Genomic DNA, 19,369 nt, shown 5'->3' on the forward strand with positions numbered 1-19,369 from the left:
CCAGAAGGAGACACGGGCGACGTGACTGACCGCCACAATGGCCACAGAGAAAGAACAAACTGCACAATTCAAGACTCTGCTTCCTAGAACTGACCGGCCTTCAGCCGTTTGCCTGTGAACAGGTCCTCCCTGGGATAAACTCCAAAACCACCATGAGCAATGACAAAAGAATTTACCCCAGAGGCTGGCGGGCTAACGAGTTTCTGGACCACAAGCCCTTCACCGAACACGGGTTAACCACCTTGTATGACTGATGCAACCAAATGTCAGGATGCTTCCATTGCAAGGACATGCTCACCAAATGGGAAGTCAGCGCCATTTTAACATCAGCTACCATGTTCCGCCCGGACTTTGAAGGAAAAATGTCGTTCCTAGTGTGATAATAATCATGTGTATAAATGCCATCGGCATAGCTAATTCTTAAGTCCTGAAGGTGCTAAGTTAAGAATGAGCTAAGGAAGCAACTCAGCGATATTAAGTCATTCCCTTGGGTCTAGTACGATCTACTAAGGTTTAACAGCAGAAGCAGGATTACGAGGAAAGGAGATCATTTTCTGGGTGATTCTCTTGAAAGGAGCAGGCAGCTATATCTCAGAGGGGCAGCCTGAAATCAGAGTGCAGCAGTCTTAGTTTTTTCAAACACCTGCCTGGGTGTCCTTGAGTTGGTCACTTATACATCCAGAGTCTCTGTTTTCTTGACTCGTAAAACCAGGCGTTGAGCCAAGGTCCACGGCAGCTGTAAAATTCTATGATTCTCTAAGTAACAGTTTACTGTGCTGCTGGTAGGTCCACCTTGAGAATCAGAATGATCCAATTAGCACTCTGCAGTGTGGACTATTCTAGCTGTAGTTTTAAAAAAATAAATAAATAAACAAACAAACAAACAAAAAACCCAACAATTTCAAAGTGGAAGGCATCCGGATCATGCAACACAGTCACCTTGTTTTTCAAAACAAATGGAGAATCTGACGCTGAAATCTGACGGCAAGGATGCTGAAAACTGTTGTTAAATTACGAGCTAATTCAGAGCAGAAGCAAGACGAGGGCTGCCTGACTACCAGCCGGTTTGCCCCGAACCACACGGTTACCCGGTTGGCTTCGGCACTGCTTTCCTGCACCAGAAGCCGCCTTGGCCCCTGCATGATCCATAGTGCGCCTTTTATGTGACTCATTAAACGCAGCCTACATCACAGCTGTGCTTTACTGGCCTCAGGGTTATTCGTTTTCCAGACACCTCCTCTAGGAGCCATTGGAAGGGTGACCTTAAAGGTCTTCGTGGAAAGTAGGCCAGGATGAAATACTCGAAAAAGCCCTACGAGGACGGGTGAAGACGGCAAATATCGATCTACCACCTGCCTGCTTCCCATTTCATCAAACGAGCGCTCTGTGGGTAGGACAATCCTCGGGAACCCGGTCCCGATGCTATCACTTCCAGAGGCAGGCTGCAGCCTCAAGGACAGAAGCTCTCTGTGTCACTCTGGCTTCAGGCCGCTGCCCCAGCAGAAAGGGGCGTCTGCACGAATCTGCAAGTGTGACAGCACAGACACCAGCCTGGACGGCCACTCGCACCCACCCGCACCTGTTCCTAGCCAGGCAACGCCAGCAGGTGATGGGGGCGGGGGGCGGAAGGTAGGTGACAGGTATACCAGACAACTGCCCCCCCCCCACCCTCCGGATGTGGGCTCGGTGAGGGAGGGACAGCCCTGAAAACCTTTTAGGGACAGCTGGGGAATTTCTGAGCCAGGAACAATGCCTCATGCCACCGAATTCACTGTGGTGTCCCAGTACGGGACGACTTGTTCCAAAGAATACAACTTACGGGGACGTCAAAGCCTAAATTATGTCGGACCCGCCAACTTGTCAAATCTCTCCGACATGATGCCGTGTGAGGGAGGCCAGACACGTGTGGGTACGTGCCATACGACTCCATTCATGTAAAATTACAAATCAAAAGCAAAAGTATAATCGTGACAGAAGCCAGAACGGCGTTATTTCTTCAGTGGGAGGAAACTAGGGTGTTGCAAACGCTCCATTTCTTGATCTGGGCGCGACGACACAGGTATAAAGATATTTAAAAATTCGTCAAGTTCTCCCCTTCAGATACGCGTGCACTTGCCTATACCGTGCCGTGCCTTAATAAGTTAATTTAAGTATGGCTCAAGGTCCCCCGATGCCAATGGAGAATATGCCTCTTCCTCTCCTGCAGCATAAGCACAGCTGAGATTCTCCGAATGGGGCCTCTGCAAAGCGCATCAGTAATAACAGTATCTACATTGAGTGCTTCCATGCAGCAGGCCCTGTGCAGAGACACCTGTATGAATTACCTCCGTTCAGCCTTCATGCATTTCCACAGGGTAGAGACCGTCCACGTCTGCATTTCACACAGGAAGCGTGACGTGCGAAGTGAAGTAACGGGTCCAGAGTCACGAGGGAAGTCAAGCGGTCACGTGTCACAACAGGGATTCAAAAGCAAAGCAATGCTCTTAATTGGTGCTCGTGTTTCACCGCACGGTGCAGACCCAGGGCGGTTCTCTCACTGGGCGAGGTTGGACTCATTCTCTCGTCCCTCTGCCCGAGAGGCTCCCCCAGGACGATGCAGCCAGCACGCTCAGCATTAAGAGGAAAGGGAAGCAAGGCATGGGGTGATGGATCGTCTGTAGCTGAGAACATTCTGGAAGTTCATTCGGGAAACACACCGAGTTTGGTGCAAAGGCCTGTGCAGCCTGTTTGCTTGGTCTTTGTTAGCAGAAAGCAGGTGCTGTTATCGACTGGTTCTAGTGTGACCTTATTCCTTTCCCTTAAGGGAAACACACGGTGGGGAGAATACAGAATGTTTTCATATGCTATTAGCTGCGGCTTTTCGGAACACCATGTCTTAGGACAACATTTCCACAGTATGCCACACACTTTTAAGATCTTCTTTAGGCCTGGGGTGCCTGGTGGCTCAGTGAGTTGAGCGTCCCACTTCAGCTCAGGTCATGATCTCACAGTTCGTGGGTTCGAGCCCTGCATCGGGCTCTGTGCTGACAGCTCAGAGCCTGGAGCCTGCTTCCGATTCTGTGTCTCCCTCTCTCTCTGCCCCTCCCCTGCTCACACTCTGTCTCTGTCTCTCTCAAAAATAAACATTAAAACATTTTTTTTAAAGAGTCTTCTTTAGGCCTTTTGAAAAGGCTGAGGGAACTTACTTTCCTCCAGCTCGTACACTGTTATTATATTAAGGATAATGTCTGTAGAACCTGGAGCGGCATTAACCACTCTTTAATTAAAAAGTACGTAGCTCATGGTTTTCCAGATGCCCTCTTTTATCACGTAATGCCTTCTCAATTAGTTCCCTGAAGTTCTCCTATGAAAACCTGTTGGATCATTGATTTCTCGATTACAAGGAGCCATAAATTACAGGCCCTGTAAAAATCCACCAGGGAGAAGGGCAGAAAGCAACTTAATGAGAACATAGCAACCAGGCCCCAAAGCCCATCCAAAGTGTTAACTGGGCCCCATTATGTGAACACGGGATCATCCCTTGCCCAGCCCTGCTGCCCACAGTAACTATTCACACACTCATTTCCCAAGACACTTGAAAATCCTGATTGCATGTCGAAATCTTTTATTAAAAATTGGTCTCGGTGCAGCCGGGGGGGCTCAGTCGGTTAAACACCCAACTCTTGGTTTCAGGCCAGGTCATGATCTCACCGTTTGAGGGTTTGAGCCCCACATCGTGCTCTGCACTGACAGTGCGAAGCCTGCTTGGGATTCTCTCTCTCCCTCTCTCTCTCTGCCCCTCCCCTGCTCTCTCTCTCTCAAAACAAACAGACTTAAAAAAACAACTAGTCTTTATTTCACTCCTGCCCCTGAGCCCCCGGGTAGCTCCCTGCCCACAGGTGGGTCCCCGTGAGGCTCACCCCAACCCCAGCCCCACGGCCAAATGCCCCGAGCACAGGCCACTCAGCAGCAGCTTAGAGGATCGGAACGGCCTGCCCACAGCCGGACCGCTCCCTGCTGTCACGTCTCACATCTGCCCACGTTGCCAGAGCCTCTGCTCCTGAGGAGCACCTTCCACCTGCGAACCAGCTGCTGCACTCAAGCCCGAACTTGCCAGCTTTGACCACACAGAGGAGGACACCTCGGTCATAGGCCCGTCTTCTTCCACCCCATCGTGTGCCCTGAGAACACAGTGTAGCCCCGTTCTGCATCTGCACCCGGCCCTGTGGGTACCAAGATCCACCAAATCCTCCAAAACCCTCCCCTACCGCCCAGTGAATTCAGGCCCTACCGGGTAGAACCCTCTGCATCTGGCAGAGTTGACCCACACTGCTGAAGACAAGGTGTGAGTGACCTCAAAGATGTGTATGACCCTTAACGCCGTTAAAGCGACAACGTGAGCCTTGAGTGGAAGAGAATCACGACGCCCAGTGCCCAGCTTGCACGCCTCCGCCAGGCACAGCCTTGTTCCGCAGTGAGCCGTCGGGAAGTCCTTGAAACACACACACACACACACACACACACACACACACACACACACACACACACAGCCACCTCTACCCTGTTCCCTTCTGGAAAATGGGCTTGGGAAGGGAAAAAAAAAATCAATGTCAGCACAGTTAAAAGAAAGGAGGTAAAAGCTAAGAGAGAGAAAAAATTAATGCCTAATCAGAAAACAGTGCTCTTTGAGAAACTTAACAGAAGACCACAGGGGAAGGGAAGGTTAAAAAAAAAAAGTTACAGAGAGGGAGAGAGGCAAACCATAAGAGACCCTTAAGGACTAAGAGCAAACTGAGGGTAGACGGGGGGCGGGGGAGAGGGGAAATGGGTGATGGGCACTGAGGAGGGCACTTGTTGGGATGAGCACTGGGTGCTGTATGGAAGCCAATTTGACAATAATTTATATTTAAAAAAACAAAAAGAAAGAAAACAGAAAACAGTGCCGTTGGACAACTTCAGAACTGAATAATAAATTTGGTGATGAGTAAAATGAACGAAGCCGTCATGTATATTTCTGATGAAAATAAGAAAAAGTGACTCAAGCCAACCTCCCCACCAGAGCAAGAGCCACACATTGTGTAGGAAATTGTATACAAGCATGGGCAGGCCAGCAGTCTCGGGATCCCTCCAGAGAGTCAAAGGCGTATTGTGTTAGCTGTGCCAAGGGGGAAAATACAATTATTTTGAAGTTATTTTTGAGAAACCACTTCCTGCCCGTCGGCAAATGGCAAAGCCAAAGGTAAGCTCTTTTATGAGGTTCTTACCTGGTCATCATAGCGGTAGGTGAGGAACTGCTCCCCGGTCGTGTCTTCGAGGAAACTTCCCTGAGGGGAAAGTGCAAACTCAGGAAGGAAATATGCTCCTGGAGACTTCTCTGCTGCGGTCTGAAAGGCAAGGTCACCTGGTTACAAACGAGGCTCCAGTGAGCACCCCCGAAAAACCGTGATTGTACCCACTAAAGTCTGTACTAAGAAAAGGGAAGTGACCTCTCTTAGTAAAGGCCAAGGTGAGACGCACCAGGTGTCTGTGTTGAGGCACCGGTAGGCTAGGATATCACACAGCTTCACCTCAAAATGGCGCACACGGTTATTTATTCCCCGACACCTGCCCCCTCCCCACAACCCTCCAATGATTCAGCTACAGTGTGGTTAACTTGATTATTTAAAAAAAAATTTTTTTTTTTAATGTTTATTTACTTTTGAGAGAAAGAGAAGGAGAGAGAGAGGTATGAGCAGGGAAGGAGCAGAGAGAGGGAGACACAGAATCTAAAGCAGATTCCAGGCTCCGAGCTGTGATCGCAGAGCCCGATGCAGGGTTCAAACTCACAGACCCACAGATCATGACCTGAGCTGAAGTCAGACGCTCAACTGACTGAGCCGCTCAGGCGCCCTGCGGTTAACTTGATTATTAAGTGTTGTTGTTACAAATCCATTGTTTGTAGGACTTTCTTTCTTTTGCTTCCTTCCTCCCTGTCTTCCTTCCTTCCTGTTTTTGTTTGGTGAAGGAGTGAGAAACAAATTTTTTTCCCTACTACAAAAGAAATCCACATTCATCGAAGAAACCTTTGAAGATACGGAGGAACACAAAAGAAAACAGATCGCCCCATAATCCCTTCAACCTATAATAACCACGTTTAATTGTTTTGGCATATTTCCTTTGAGACTTTACTTTCTCCTAATGCTTTGTATGTTTATGTAAAAATCCAAGATGAAATAAACATGGCTCTTGCAGGAAGACTCCATTTGGTTCAAGGAAAAGCTCATACGCTGGCGTCTGAAGCATTAGACATAAGCCCCGGCCGTCAGGGTTGAGGGGAGTCAGGAGGGAGGACGTCATCTCTTAGACACTATGGGTTGGGTACAACGACCAGTGGACTTGCTACCATCACTTGGCATCACCTCCAGCCTGGAGAAGCCCAAGCGAGAAGGTGCTGGAGGCTACACGGTGTCTCCCAGGATCGCTGCCTTGACTGTTGAAAATGGATGAAAGAGACACGGGAGGTGGGGAGCCCCCAGTGTGCAGCCCCATCCGATCCAAGGACACCGATCAAGGACTACGTCTCCCACAGGGGACCTCACTCTGCCTGCTTGGGCAGGAGTTAAGAATCCAAGAGGCCACAGGTGTTACTCTGAGGAAAACACTCTCTGCAAACAGGAAGAGTGAGCAATAAAAGCCCCCCTCAAATACCTCTGCTCCCCCAATGGTCACATTCTCAAACTGAAGCAGGAACTCTGGTTAAAGCAAAACATCCACTTGAACACCACGCTTTAAGAAGAGAAAGCAGGGGCGCCAGGGTGGCGTCAGGTCAAGCATCTGACTCTTGGTTTCAGCTCAGGTCATGGACTCGCAGTTCGTGAACTCGAGCCTCGCGTTGGACTCTGTGCTGACGGCACAGAGCCTGCTTGGGATCCCCCCGCCCCCGCCCTTCTTGTGTGTTCACTCACAAGCTCTCTCTCTCTCAAAATAAATAAATAAACTTTAAAAAAAGAGAGAGAGAAATCAGTATGTGATACCTTTGTGAAGGCACATAGAACAGATAACTCTCTCTTTTGGTTAGCCCTAGACTGTTCACAAACATTTCAAGATTTTCTTATTAAATTTCATTCACACGAGGGTTTCAGCACCAACTGGGTGACAGGAATCTTCCCAGAGCCATGCATCCCCACGTCCCCCTTGCTTTCCCTCAGAGTGGTTTGCTTGAGTCTGGATTACTCTAGTCTGAAGTGAGGAAAATAGGAAGATCACCTGTAAAAGTTCTGGGGCACCTGGGTGGCTCAGTCGGTTAAGCATCCGACTTCAGCTCAGGTCATGATCTCACGGTCCGTGAGTTTGAGCCCCGCGTCGGGCTCTGGCTGACAGCTCAGAGCCTGGAGCCTGTTTCAGATTCTGTGTGTGTCTCTCTCTCTGCCCCTCCCCTGTTCATGCTCTGTCTCTCTCTGTCTCAAAAATAAGTAAACGTTAAAAAAAAAAATTTTAAAAGTTCTGTTAAGCAGCAAAGCCTCCCTTGACACAGGCCTGTCACCTCAGTGTTCAGACCACCGCTGTGTTCTGGGCAGGTTTTCTCTATCATGCCAGCTTCTGTGGGGAAGGCTGTGTTGCCAAAGTTATGGGGTCACTTGCAGCCTGCAGCAAAGCCAGGGTGTTAAGAGTCTGGCAGGGAAGTCTGTCCAGGCCCCGCCAGGGGTACAGACTGCATCTATCACACCCGGCCAGCCAGCGTTCTGATCACTGCTGGACATTATCTCTAAGTGGCCTGGGAAGGAAAAGGAAGAGGAGCTAATACCACAGACCCCACAGAGACAACATGGCTCTCACACATCTTAGTGCTCTCTTATGGCTCTCAACATGAAATACTAGAAAAAGCAAAAACCTCTCCAGTACTAACGTTTTCACTCCTCGGTATTTATTAGCACAGGAAAAAAAATAGCTTGATTATAGCTATGGCTGATTACCTTCTGCTTTCTGACCTGCTTTTCCAATCTTTCAATTTTATCAGGCTTAAAAAACAAAAGTGAGGGGTGCCTGGGTGGCTCAGTCGGTTAACTGTCCAACTTTGACTCAGGTCATGATCTCACAGTTCACAAGTTTGAGCCCCGCGTCAGGCTCTGTGCTGACAGCTTGGAGCCTGCTTCAGATTCTGTGTCTCCCTCTCTCTCTGCCCCTCCCCTGCTCATAATCTGTCTCCGTCAAAAATAAAGGTTAAAAATTTTTTTTAATTAAAAAAACAGTGAGATGGGAATAAAAAAGTCCATGTGGAAATAGGAGGTGAATTTAATGATACAATTTCTTACATCTGTGTATGTTTCCTGGGAAGTCTGAATATGTGTCAAAGATCAATTATTCTCACCAAAGAAAAACACATCTAGGTAAAGCTCAGGGGAAATCTTGCATAACTGCGAGAAAATGATGGACTTCATCTTAAGACAGTTCAGGTAACCTGATTACTAAAATGCCTAGCGAATAGTCCATGAGAATTAGTTGCTGTAATTGTGACTTGCCACTTTTGCCTTCAGTGTTCATAGAATGATAATTTTAAATGCCTAAGGAGACTTGCCATGTGTGCCTGGCACCACAGAGCAGAAGCCAGGCCCAGAACCCATGAACAGCTATGTGTGAAGACACAGATCTAGTTACCAAAAGTGGGGGGGGGGTCGTTGGGAGGTGTCTGGGAGCATCACCTGAAAACAGCTCCCTGAATACAAGGGGCCCCCTACTATAGTGATTTATATTTAGTGACCTATACATTCCACATGTATTTACTGAGCACCTACTATATGCCTGGAACCATTCTAAGAGCTCTGGGTACACTGAGGAACAAGAAAGAGGAGGTCCTTGTTTTTATGGAGGTTACCTTCTAAGGCGAAAAGACACCTAGTATGTATACAAATCCATAAACAAGAGGAAGAAAGTTCTTCGTGCTCTAAAGGAAGCAAACAGGGTGACAGGAGAATAAAGTTGAGTTTTCAGAAAGAGTCAGTGAGGCTGATCCCGTGTGGATGAAGAAGAGAGCAGCTGAAGGGGAGACAAGAGAGAATGGAAGGAAGAGGCAGGACATTCAGAGCACTGTGGGCCCAGGCAAGGGGTTAGAGAACCACCAGGAGTATCTCAAAGGTTGACTGCTTCATGGAGGATGGGTTAGAGGAGGCAGCAATGGAGCCATAAAGACCAGCTGGGAGGCGGCTGCACTGATCCAGGTGAGAAGAGATGACTCCCCGGACGAAATGATGCCAGTGGAGAAGGAAGAGCTGAATAGGCCAGAAGTAGATCCTCCAAGAGTTGTTGGTGGGTGAGAAGAAGGGAAGAATCAAAGATAATTTCTGGGGTTTTGGCCTGAGCAGCAGGCCATAAAGGAACACCATAGATGGGCAGCCCCAGCAGGAAGAGAGGGGCAGAGAGGTGATAGCTGTGTTTGAGTCGCGTGACGTCTGAGACGCCTTCGTGGCATCCAAGTGGAGAGCTTGCGTTGGCTGTGTCATGTGCAAGTCTGGAGCTCAGAAAAGCAGTCTCAGCCTGAAGCCAGAGATCTGGAAGTCATTGTTTACGTTTTCATAGATACACACCTCCCGAAAGAGAAAAGAGACAAGAGGGCTTTGTCTGGGACCCTCCACAATTCGAATGTCTAGCCGTGAGTAGAGGAGGAGCCAGCCAAAGAGATTAAAACTGGTAATCATTTAGAGAGGAATAAAGGGGGGAAAAAGACAAATATGGGACCATGGATGGGTTCAGCATCAAATAGAGCAACCGACTACCTTGAACGGCCCTGGGAGACTGAATAAGATGAGACCAGAGATGGGTCCACTGGGTCTGGCAAGAAGGAGGTCATTGTTGACCTGGACAAGAGGAGGTACAGTGAAGTTGCAGGGACCACGGAAATGGTTTGAGGAGTGGATAAGATAAGAGGAAGAAGAGACCAGGAAGGGACCCTTAGAACCGGGCAACGGCTAGAGGGAACGCGCAGGTACGGGCAGAACTGGTAAAGACGGGAGAAACCAGAGCACGTCTGTTGGGTTATGGGAATCATCCAGTGGTAAGAGGGACCGTGGAGGAGACGAGACACTGCAGGTGCCAAGCCCTTGAGAAGATAGGAGGAATGGGGTCCACGCTGTGCGTGGAGAGGCTTGGCTGTCATAAAGGCGAATTAAGTCTACCCCACCACACCCACTGGCGGACTCCTGACTTGGACCCTCCGTCTTCCCTGGGCTTACTCCTTAGACACCCTTCTAATGGGGCCTGAGATCACACACCTGTTTCTATCACCCTGCTTCCCAAGTAGGCTTTCTGGCCTCAGAGCTGCTGCTTCCTGGGCCTCTCTGGAACCGTCCCACACCTGAAAGAATGCATGGCCCACATTTTCTCCCCACCGGCCGCCTTCGCTGGCAAGGTGGGGCCGTCCTGAGCCGGGCGTCCCTGAAATCTTCTGAGCTTCCTTTTGTAACACCACGACACTCCTCCGTAGCCAGAGCATTCATCGCTGTGTTTCTAGACTGTTCAAAACATCTACAGACCTTTCATAAGCTCCTTTCGTGAGCTTTCTTTTTTTCTGCTTAAGCTCAGGTTGGGTAAAACGAGGTATGTTTGCCCCGCGTGTTATTCCTGCCCAGGCTTCTGCCTCTCCTGCCAGGACCACATTGGTGCTGCGTTCTGGGGGAAGTTCCCTAAGGCTGAGAAAAGGGTCTCTACCACATCTGCCGTGCCCCCACGGTAGGTGTGTGGGCAGCGGGAAGGAAAGACTGGCGGACCGCACGACCCAAGCCCCGCAGGCCAGGGCCGGCTTGCTCAGCAGCCCCAGCTCCAACTGTAGACGCTCAGCGTCACTGGTCCCCGGGCCAAGCAAGCGGGCTCAGGGTCACCGGTCCCCGGGCCAGGCAGATCCTTCTCCACACCCACACCCGCATCCCAGTCCTTGTTACTGACAATGAAGACTACACTTGGGGCGCCTGGGGGGGCTTGGTCAGTTAAGCGTCCGGCTTCGGCTCAGGTCATGATCTCACAGCTCGTGGGTTCGAGCCCCGCATCGGGCTCTGTGCTCACAGCTCGGAGCCTGGAGCCTGCTTCGGATTCTGTGTCTCCCTCGCTCTCTGCCCCTCCCCCGCTCAAGCTCTGTCTCTCTCTCTCTCTCTCAAAAAATAAACATTAAAAAAAAATTAAAAAAAAAAAGACTCTGCACTCGACTCCTTTTATCAAGTCCCTTACTCCTGAGGAAATTTCCAATCATTCTGGAGTTGATTCTATAGCTTTGGTACAGCCCAAGTCCCTTCCCTGGGATGACAACGAGGCCGCACCAAGGTCACAGGGCACGGCCATGGCTGCCTGACGTCTGAAGAGCTGTACTGTGTCATCCCAGGGTTATGAACGCCCAGCACTTGAAACGACCTTCTCAGGGATCTAATCCAGCCTGTCTACCTCAGAAATCCTGCCAGACACCCTGCAGCCTCTACTTGAATACCTTTCATGATGAGCAGCTCCCTCCCTTACCAAGGCAACAGGGATGTGTCAGAATCTAGCAAGTTCATAGACGCCCAACTGGTCAGAAGAGGTCCACTGCTCCCCAGTGGAGGTATGAGGTGCCCTGGCCACCAGCACTGCCCTCTGGCCGCCCTCTCCCCCAGCCGCCCCCTGAACCTCCCTTCCAAACACACACGTGCTGAGCTGGGTTCCAGAGTCCGCACACAGTGAGCATCGGAGTGCCAGAATGACAGAATGCGAGGAACTTTAGAGATGCTTTAATCCCAGCCCGCATCTCCGACCGTCCAACAAGGCATTCATTAGAGGCCCTCTGGAGAGAAAGCTGGGGAAGAAGGAAATCAAGCCTACCGAGCATCGCTGTCAGACAGGGTTTGTGTAGACGGTCTCATTGTGTCCTCACATGCACCCTGCAACATGGGTGCCATTCACCTCATTTCACCCAAAGAAACCCAGACACGGGAGGGCAGGTGGTCTGTGCAGGGGGGCACGTGAGCTCCCAGCTGCCAAGGGCAAGTTCACCTCTGTTTGGCTTCCCTGCCTCCCTCTGGGGAAACCAGTCTGCGGAAGAGTGGACCTTCTTCCTTCGGGAGAACCGGCTGAGTTCACTGGTGGCTGCAGCACCAACATCGTCACCCAGAAGGCAGCAGACTTCCTACGTGTCAGGGGGGTGGCAGTGCGCGGCTCCTCGCGGGACAAGGTGACCCAAGATGTCAGGCCCTTAAGTAGCGAGAGTCAGAGGGAAGGCAGGGGGAGGGAAGCCGGGCCAGGAAGCGTGCAATCTTCCCAGGGCACAGATCCAGGGCCCAGAGAGAAGCTGCCAGAATGCATCATCCCCCCAGCCACTGTCCACAGCTGCCGAGTCACCAGGGACGGGGTCAGGAAGAATCCAAATGGCCCCTCCAGGGACTGTGAATCTGAGACCTGGGGATGCAGCTGTGTCCCCCCCCCCCCCCGCCCCGTCCCCCTCCAGCTGAAGGCTCTGACTCTGGCAGGAGGGAGTGAATATGTGATGGCAAGTCAAGGACCAGATTTCAGTGTCCCAGGCCTCAGTCTGTACTCCATAAGGATGGGGAATGCCTATCAGGACTGAGCAAAAGGTCTGGCTGACATACCAGAAGGAGAGAGAGCCAGAAGGAGAAGAGGACGTCCTACAGCACAGAATGGGGCCCCACGTGCCTCAAAAGTCAAGCAGTGACTTCTACACAGTGTGACTCCTGTTTAAGCACCTCTCCCAGCTTGTTCGGAACACACATGTGACATGGAACATCCATCTCCCTCCCTCCGAATGCCACGCCGCTAACCTCTACAGACTCACGCTCAGTGAAGGCCACCAAGCCTCTGAGCCACGTGCCACTGCGAAGCCACGACCCCGCAGTCTGAGAGCCAGACCGCACCGTTCCCCGCCATCCACACTCTCAAGACCCTCCGGCCCGTCGAGGCTTTGGATCCCAGCTCCATTGACCGACGGCCACGTCGCTGTCGCGTGGCTTTGTGTCAGCCCAAATCTCAGCAGCACGCCCTCTGTGCATCCTTCTGACTGCAACACACACGGAGCAGGAACAGGGCCGGTGGCCGGGCCCCTTACCAAGCCACCAAGAGCCTGTCTCCGGGCTGACGGTCCCTTCATTTCAGATGTCTCCATGTCGGCCACTTAGGGGTTCAAGAAACACCTTGCCAGATGCTTCACATCCGCGATGATACAGCCCACGAAGTAAGGTGGTACACGGGAGAGCCGAGATCCCACCAGATCTTAGTAAGGTTGGGACAGAAGCGAACCCCTTGAAAGCAAAGCCCTGAGCCACTGATGCAGGACGGACGGTTCCTCAAGACACCAGCGCTTAGCAGAAAACCGGCAAGGCTCCCGTCTGGAACATCAGTGCACAGGAAGTCGATCTCTATTCATGGCAACCAAGATCTGTGGGTGCGAGCTCACTACCTGGATGGGAGGTTGGGACCACGCCTTTCAATGGTAACATTCGATGAGTCCAGAAGAGTGCCCTGTAGGTGCGGCAGTCAGAACCCCCAGACCTCGGGGACAGTCTGCAGGGACTATGTTCTCTGGAGCGGCCTGGATGGCACAGGACCTTACAGTTTGCACCTTCCAAAGCCCACGAAGGTGGAAATCAGGTTAACCAATTCTATTTAAGCTCAGCATACTACAACTACAGTTTCATTCCAAAAAGCACAACGTGCATTTTGTTTCTTGAACCTGAAGGTTAAAAACAAAACAAAACGAAAAGCCTTCCATTTTGTTTTTTCAAGGAGGATGTCATCATTCCAAGACTTTTCAAACTCTTAGGTGTCCCAACGCTCCCTGATTAAATATGGTAATATTTACTTTGGCAGGATTGGAAAAGCGGGCTGAAAGAAAATTTTAGCGGGGTTTTTTTTTTGTTGTTGTTGTTAGTTTTTACAAATTAATGCTAGGGACTTAAGATCTGTCTTCTCGGGGTGCCTGGGTGGCTCAGTCGGTTAAGTGGCAGACTCTTGATTTCAGCTCAGGTCATGATCTCATGGTTCTTGAGTTCAAGCCCCACGTTGGGCTCTGGGCTCACAGTGTGGAGTTGGTGTGAGATTCTCTCTCTCCCTCTCTTTCTCTGCCCCTCCCCTGCTCACGCACATGCTCTCTCAAAATAAATAAATAAAACTTAAAAAAAAAATTTAAAAAGATTTGTCTTCCCCACTCACCAGCAACTAATTAATACGTTCTCTTAATATCGCTGGGCTGAAAGACTGGACATTTGGATAAACATCTCAGTACACTTCGGGTAAAATGCCATGTAGTTTCAAACTTCAGCGTCACTCTGGGTCACGTTTGCCAAAGAAATCTGAACGGCAGACCCTCCTGGATCCCTCCTGGAGCTGTGAGTGGGGAGGGGGGTGCCTTTGGGCGTGCATATTCAGAACGAGCTGCTAAACACAGAAGGTCTTTCCCTGAATTTATCACGTTAAGACTCTTGCTCGCAAACTGGAATTTGGAGCTGATAAACATCATTCACAGCACTAGTCATCCTGCCTCTAAATATGTACTCTCTAATTTTCTCTTTCTCTCCTTCCCTCCCCTCTCCCCCTACACAGACACACACGCACGCACACACACACACACACACACACACACACACAGGCGAACACATCTTAAACAGCACTGACAAAGCAGAACCAAGAGTCATGGGTGAAAAGATCGTGTTGGAACAGACTTCATCTCTGGCTACCTAAAGGAGAAAACCTGGCAAAGGAGTCCTACTCCCTCCCCCCATCTTTCAGCCGTCTTTAGTGCTCAGAGCTGGGCTTTGTGCACGGAAGACATCCGACAATTAACTTTCTTTCCCCGTCAAAGCCACACAGGTCACCCCCTCCGCCCCCGCAGGGCCCTGCATGACTGACGCCAGAATATTCTCTCCACCACAGAAAGACCAAAATGCTCTGCCTGAATACCACGCTGGCCCTTCACAAGGGGCTATTTCAGAGCTCCACGATGACTCTCAGCCTGGAGAGGAAGGAAAGCCTCGCCCTGCCAATAAACACAATCCAGATCCTCCTCTCCTGGAGCCCACCCCCAAAACAATTTTATTTAAGAGTTCATTTTTCAAGACCTTGAAGTAAGCTGACCCACTGGAATCAGCTTCAATTAGCAAAATGTCGCATGGAAATAACTCTGCCCTAAAATACCTCAGGGGAAAAACACTGAACGTTGTGTCCCCCAAACAGGGCTCTACTGGTAAAGAAAAACACTAGGGGCGCCTGGGTGGCTCAGTCGGTTAAGCGTCCAACTTCGGCTCAGGTCATGATCTCATGGTTCGTGGGTTCGAGCCCCGCGTCGGGCTCTGCACTGACAGCTCAGAGCCTGGAGCCTGCTTTGCATTCTGTGTCTCCCTCACTCTCTGCTCCCCCTCACTTGTTCTCGTTCTCTCTCTCTCTCGCAAAAATAAATAAGGCATTAAAAACTCTTTTTTAATATTTTAAACAAAAGAATCAGTGATGTTATGGGGCGCTTGGGTGGCTCAGTCAGTTGAGCGTCTGACTCTTGATTTTAGCTCAGGTCATGATCTCACGGTTTGTGGGTTTGAGCCCCATATCTGTGCTGTCAGCATGGAACCTAGAGCCTGCTTCGGCTCCATCTCTCTCAAATATAAACGAAAACATGAAAAAAAAATTCTTAAAGGAAAAAAAAAAAACACCAGGTGCATGGTCATCTCAAACCTGGCTAGACTGTGAACTCGCTAACCCAGGCCGTCCCTCTCCCACCACCCCACCCCCTGGTCCAGTCACCCCAGAAGTCGGCAGAGGAGGGGGACCCCCAGTTTCTAAGGACCAGGAGCAGCCACTGTGGGGTGAGGGCGCTATGTGGGAACGACCGTGGCAAACTGGTATTTTGGGGCCACATCCACGACCCTCCCTGCTCCGTGACGGGGCCTCGACATTCAGGAAGCAGCACCCTCAGGCCCAGTGTGGCCACTGGGACCTGCACTTTGATCCGAAAGTGGAGGGTGCATTTTCCCACAGCCTCTTCACCACGAACACACATGATTATCTCTCTGGCAGAGAGAAGGCATTTTTGCTTTTTGAATAAAGTACAAGCAAGCATTTTATTTTACCAAAGTGGCGGAGAGGGGTAATCCCCAAGCAGGGCGCATCCAAGCAATTCTTGGGTCCAGGGTATTGGTTCCACACGTGTTTCATAAGCACCTACTATGGACCAGGGCTGTTGTTGACACAGGGAGTTCAGCAGTCAAGGGAACAGACGAGAATCCCTTTTCCCAAGGAGCTTATAGACTCAACCAGGGGAAGCAGAAAATGAACAAAAGAGACAGGTAAGGTGTCCGTCACGTCACGCGGGAAAAGATTCGGGGGAAAAGTACGAACCGCAGGTTCAAACGGAGTGGTCAGGGCAGGCCAAGGTCGGTCAGGGTGCCCTTGAGAAATCACTTGTTTTCATTTTCTAATTTTCTGAACTGACAAGTTGGAACCTGCCATTTTCCTTGGAGGTTTCAAACTGTCTGCATTCTCCAGGACCCTGGCGGGGATCCGCAGGGACTCGTCTGCTCCTGCCCACAGCGGCGGTGGGACCCTGGACTCCTTGGCCCCAAGTGCCACTCTGCCTCCACAGGCATCCGACTCCAGCCAGGCCGGGCCCTGGCGCTCCTCCCTGGTTGTTCCCAGGTCTCCTGCCTCCAGCGAGCCACAGCCTGGCCGGCAGCAGGCCCCAATAACACGAGCATGGCGTAAAAGTGTGCAGAAAACAGCCCTAGAAGATGAGGGAATACTCAGCAGGCCTGGTGTCTCTCAGAGCCCATGACTGAGTATCAGCAAATCTGTGCGTATCCCTCATGTATGAATTTGCATTAACTCAGTAGCCATGAAGAAAAGAAAGAAGAGAAGAGAAAAAGGAAGGAAGGAAGGAAGGAAGGAAGGAAGGAAAGGGAGGAAGGAAGGAAGAGGGAGAGAGAGGAGGGAGAATGAAAAGGGAAAGGAAAGGAAAGGAAAGGAAAGGAAAGGAAAGGAAAGGAAAGGAAGGAAGGAAGGGAGGGAGGGAGGGAGGAAGGAAGGAAGGAAGAGGGAAAGAGAGAAGGAGGGAGAATGAAAAGGGAAAGGAAAGGGAAGGAAGGAAGGAGGGAAGGAAGGGAGGAAGGAAGGAAGGAAGGAAGAGAGAAGGAGGGAGAATGAAAAGGGAAAGGAAAGGAAAGGAAAGGAAAGGAAAGGAAAGGAAGAAGGAAGGAAGAGGGAGAGAGAGAAGGAGGGAGAATGAAAAGGGAAAGGAAAGGAAAGGAAAGGAAAGGAAGAAGGAAGGAAGGAAGGAAGGAAGGAAGGGAGGAAGGAAGGAAGAGGGAAAGAGAGAAGAAGGAGGGAGAATGAAAAGGGAAAGGAAAGGAAAGGAAAGGAAAGGGAAGGGAAGAAAGGAAGGAAGAGAGAGAGAAGGAGGGAGAATGAAAAGGGAAAGGAAAGGAAAGGAAAGGAAAGGAAAGGAAAGGAAAGGAAGAAGGAAGGAAGGGAGGAAGGAAGGAAGGAAGGAAGGAAGAAAGGGAGGGAGGAAGGAAGGAAGAGGGAAAGAGAAGAAGGAGGGAGAATGAAAAGGGAAAGGAAAGGAAAGGAAAGGGAAGGGAAGGGAAGGGAAGGGAAGGAAGGAAGAGGGAGAGAGAGAAGGAGGGAGAATGAAAAGGGAAAGGAAAGGAAAGGAAAGGAAAGGAAAGGAAAGGAAAGGAAAGGAAAGAAGGGAGGAAAGAAGGAAGAGGGAGAGAGAGAAGAAGGACGGAGAATGAAAAGGGAAAGGAAAGGGAAGGAAGGAAGGGAGGGAAGGAGGAAGGAAGGAAGGAAGAAAAGAAAAGGAAAGAAAAGAAAACAGCAGAAAGCATTACCAGTTCTTCCCGATTTGGTAATGAGACACCACCCAACCTGACACAGTCCAGGGACATATTCGTGTTTATTCAAGATCTTTCTCACCCCTACGGCTTTATTTCTTTCAGGAAACAGCTCGTCTGTGTGGCTGAAATCATGCAGCCTTCCAAAATGCAGCCTTCCAAGAGAAGGAAAAGACAGAAATGTGCTGTTTGCACATACTCGGAAAAACACTTATATTCATCATAAGCCGGTTTGTTTTTCTAAGCTTAGCAAGACAGGAAGTTTTCAGTGCTAACACGTCAGCAGAACAGCCAAGTTCGCTGTTGGGATGCTCCTGTCTTTTGGAATTCTTAAACAAGCAAGACACAGGAAGAGAGTGATTCAGAGGCAGGGTGTCTTTGGTCCGTGTGTATAAAAGGGCATCCCCCTAATTTCCACAAACTGCGTGAAAACTGGGGGAGGGGGGGTCTGTCACATAAAATGCCAAGGACTTCATGGAAACAAAAAGTGCTACTTTTATAAAATGAAGATGCTAACATCAACCCCAATGGTAACAAAGCCATACTGTTACCATAAATCAGCAGAAGAAAGCGTTATGAACACATTGCCTCTCGTTACAAAAGAAAGCGAGAGACAGAGATACAAACTATAGCCTTTGATCCAATTGAGATGTGGGTCGTGATACAGGTTTACGTGTGTAAGTTGCCACATTTCTTTTGTGGGCTGAAAACATCATCGTACCATTCCATATGTGTTTGACACGAAAATGGCATGTAGTTTTAAGTCCTGAGTAAACACAGGGTTCGTTTTACTCACGGTACTGGATACATGGAGGATCACGCTCATACACTAGCCACACTTGGAAACACCAAACACCTGTTACAACTGGTGACAGGCGGTCAAGTTTAGAAAGGGAGCCGGATTTGCAGCTGGGAGTCCGGGCTCCGGGCTCCCGCCCACCTTCACAGGAGACCGTGTGGTTCTCCACACACCCTTCTCATCCCCAGGGCTTCCTCGCCACGTCGTTAAACACGGTGACCAGCCTCGGCGAGCTCCAAAATGCCCCATGACGGGAGGAAAACCAGGCAAGAAGATGTAGGTATAGTGATTTTGTTCTTTACTGTTACTGCGTTTTTTATAGTATCAAAGGAGTATTGTTGGTATGAATTTAGAAAAAGTCTCCTGAGCAAAAACTGAGAGCCTTTTCCCTGATCAGGAACACGACAGGGATGTCCACTCTCACCGCTGGTGTTTAACGTAGTGTTGGAAGTGCTAGCATCAGCAATCAGACAACAAAAGGAAATCAAAGGCGTCAAAATTGGCAAAGATGAAGTTAAGCTTTCACTTTTTGCAGACGACATGATATTATACATGGAAAATCCAATAGACTCCACCAAAAGTCTGCTAGAACTGATACGTGAATTCAGCAAAGCCGCAGAATACAAAATCAATGTACAGAAATCAGTTGCATTCCTATAAACTAATAATGAAGCAACAGAAAGACAAATAAAGAAACTGATCCCATTCACAATTGCACCAAGAAGCATAAAATACCTAGGAATAAACCTAACCAAAGATGTAAAAGATC

At 49.8% G+C, this 19,369-nt stretch overlaps 1 protein-coding gene across 10 annotated transcripts in view; it reads right to left on the bottom strand.

Moving 5' to 3' along the window:
- The window catches only part of ADAMTSL3 (ADAMTS like 3), a 353,112-nt gene that overhangs the window by 300,026 nt on the left and 33,717 nt on the right, over positions 1–19,369 (bottom strand). For all 10 annotated transcript variants that reach the window (XR_006218331.1, XR_006218332.1, XR_006218333.1 and 7 more), the window contains exon 3: positions 5,244–5,363. Coding sequence is in view for 6 of the 10 variants with exons in the window: in XM_042987917.1 (XP_042843851.1) it covers positions 5,244–5,363 (120 nt within the window). In the remaining 4 variants the exon portion in view is untranslated. The remainder of the gene's footprint in view (positions 1–5,243; positions 5,364–19,369) is intronic.

The sequence above is a fragment of the Panthera tigris genome, chromosome B3 (assembly GCF_018350195.1).
Source record: "Panthera tigris isolate Pti1 chromosome B3, P.tigris_Pti1_mat1.1, whole genome shotgun sequence".
NCBI classification, from domain to species: domain Eukaryota; kingdom Metazoa; phylum Chordata; class Mammalia; order Carnivora; family Felidae; genus Panthera; species Panthera tigris.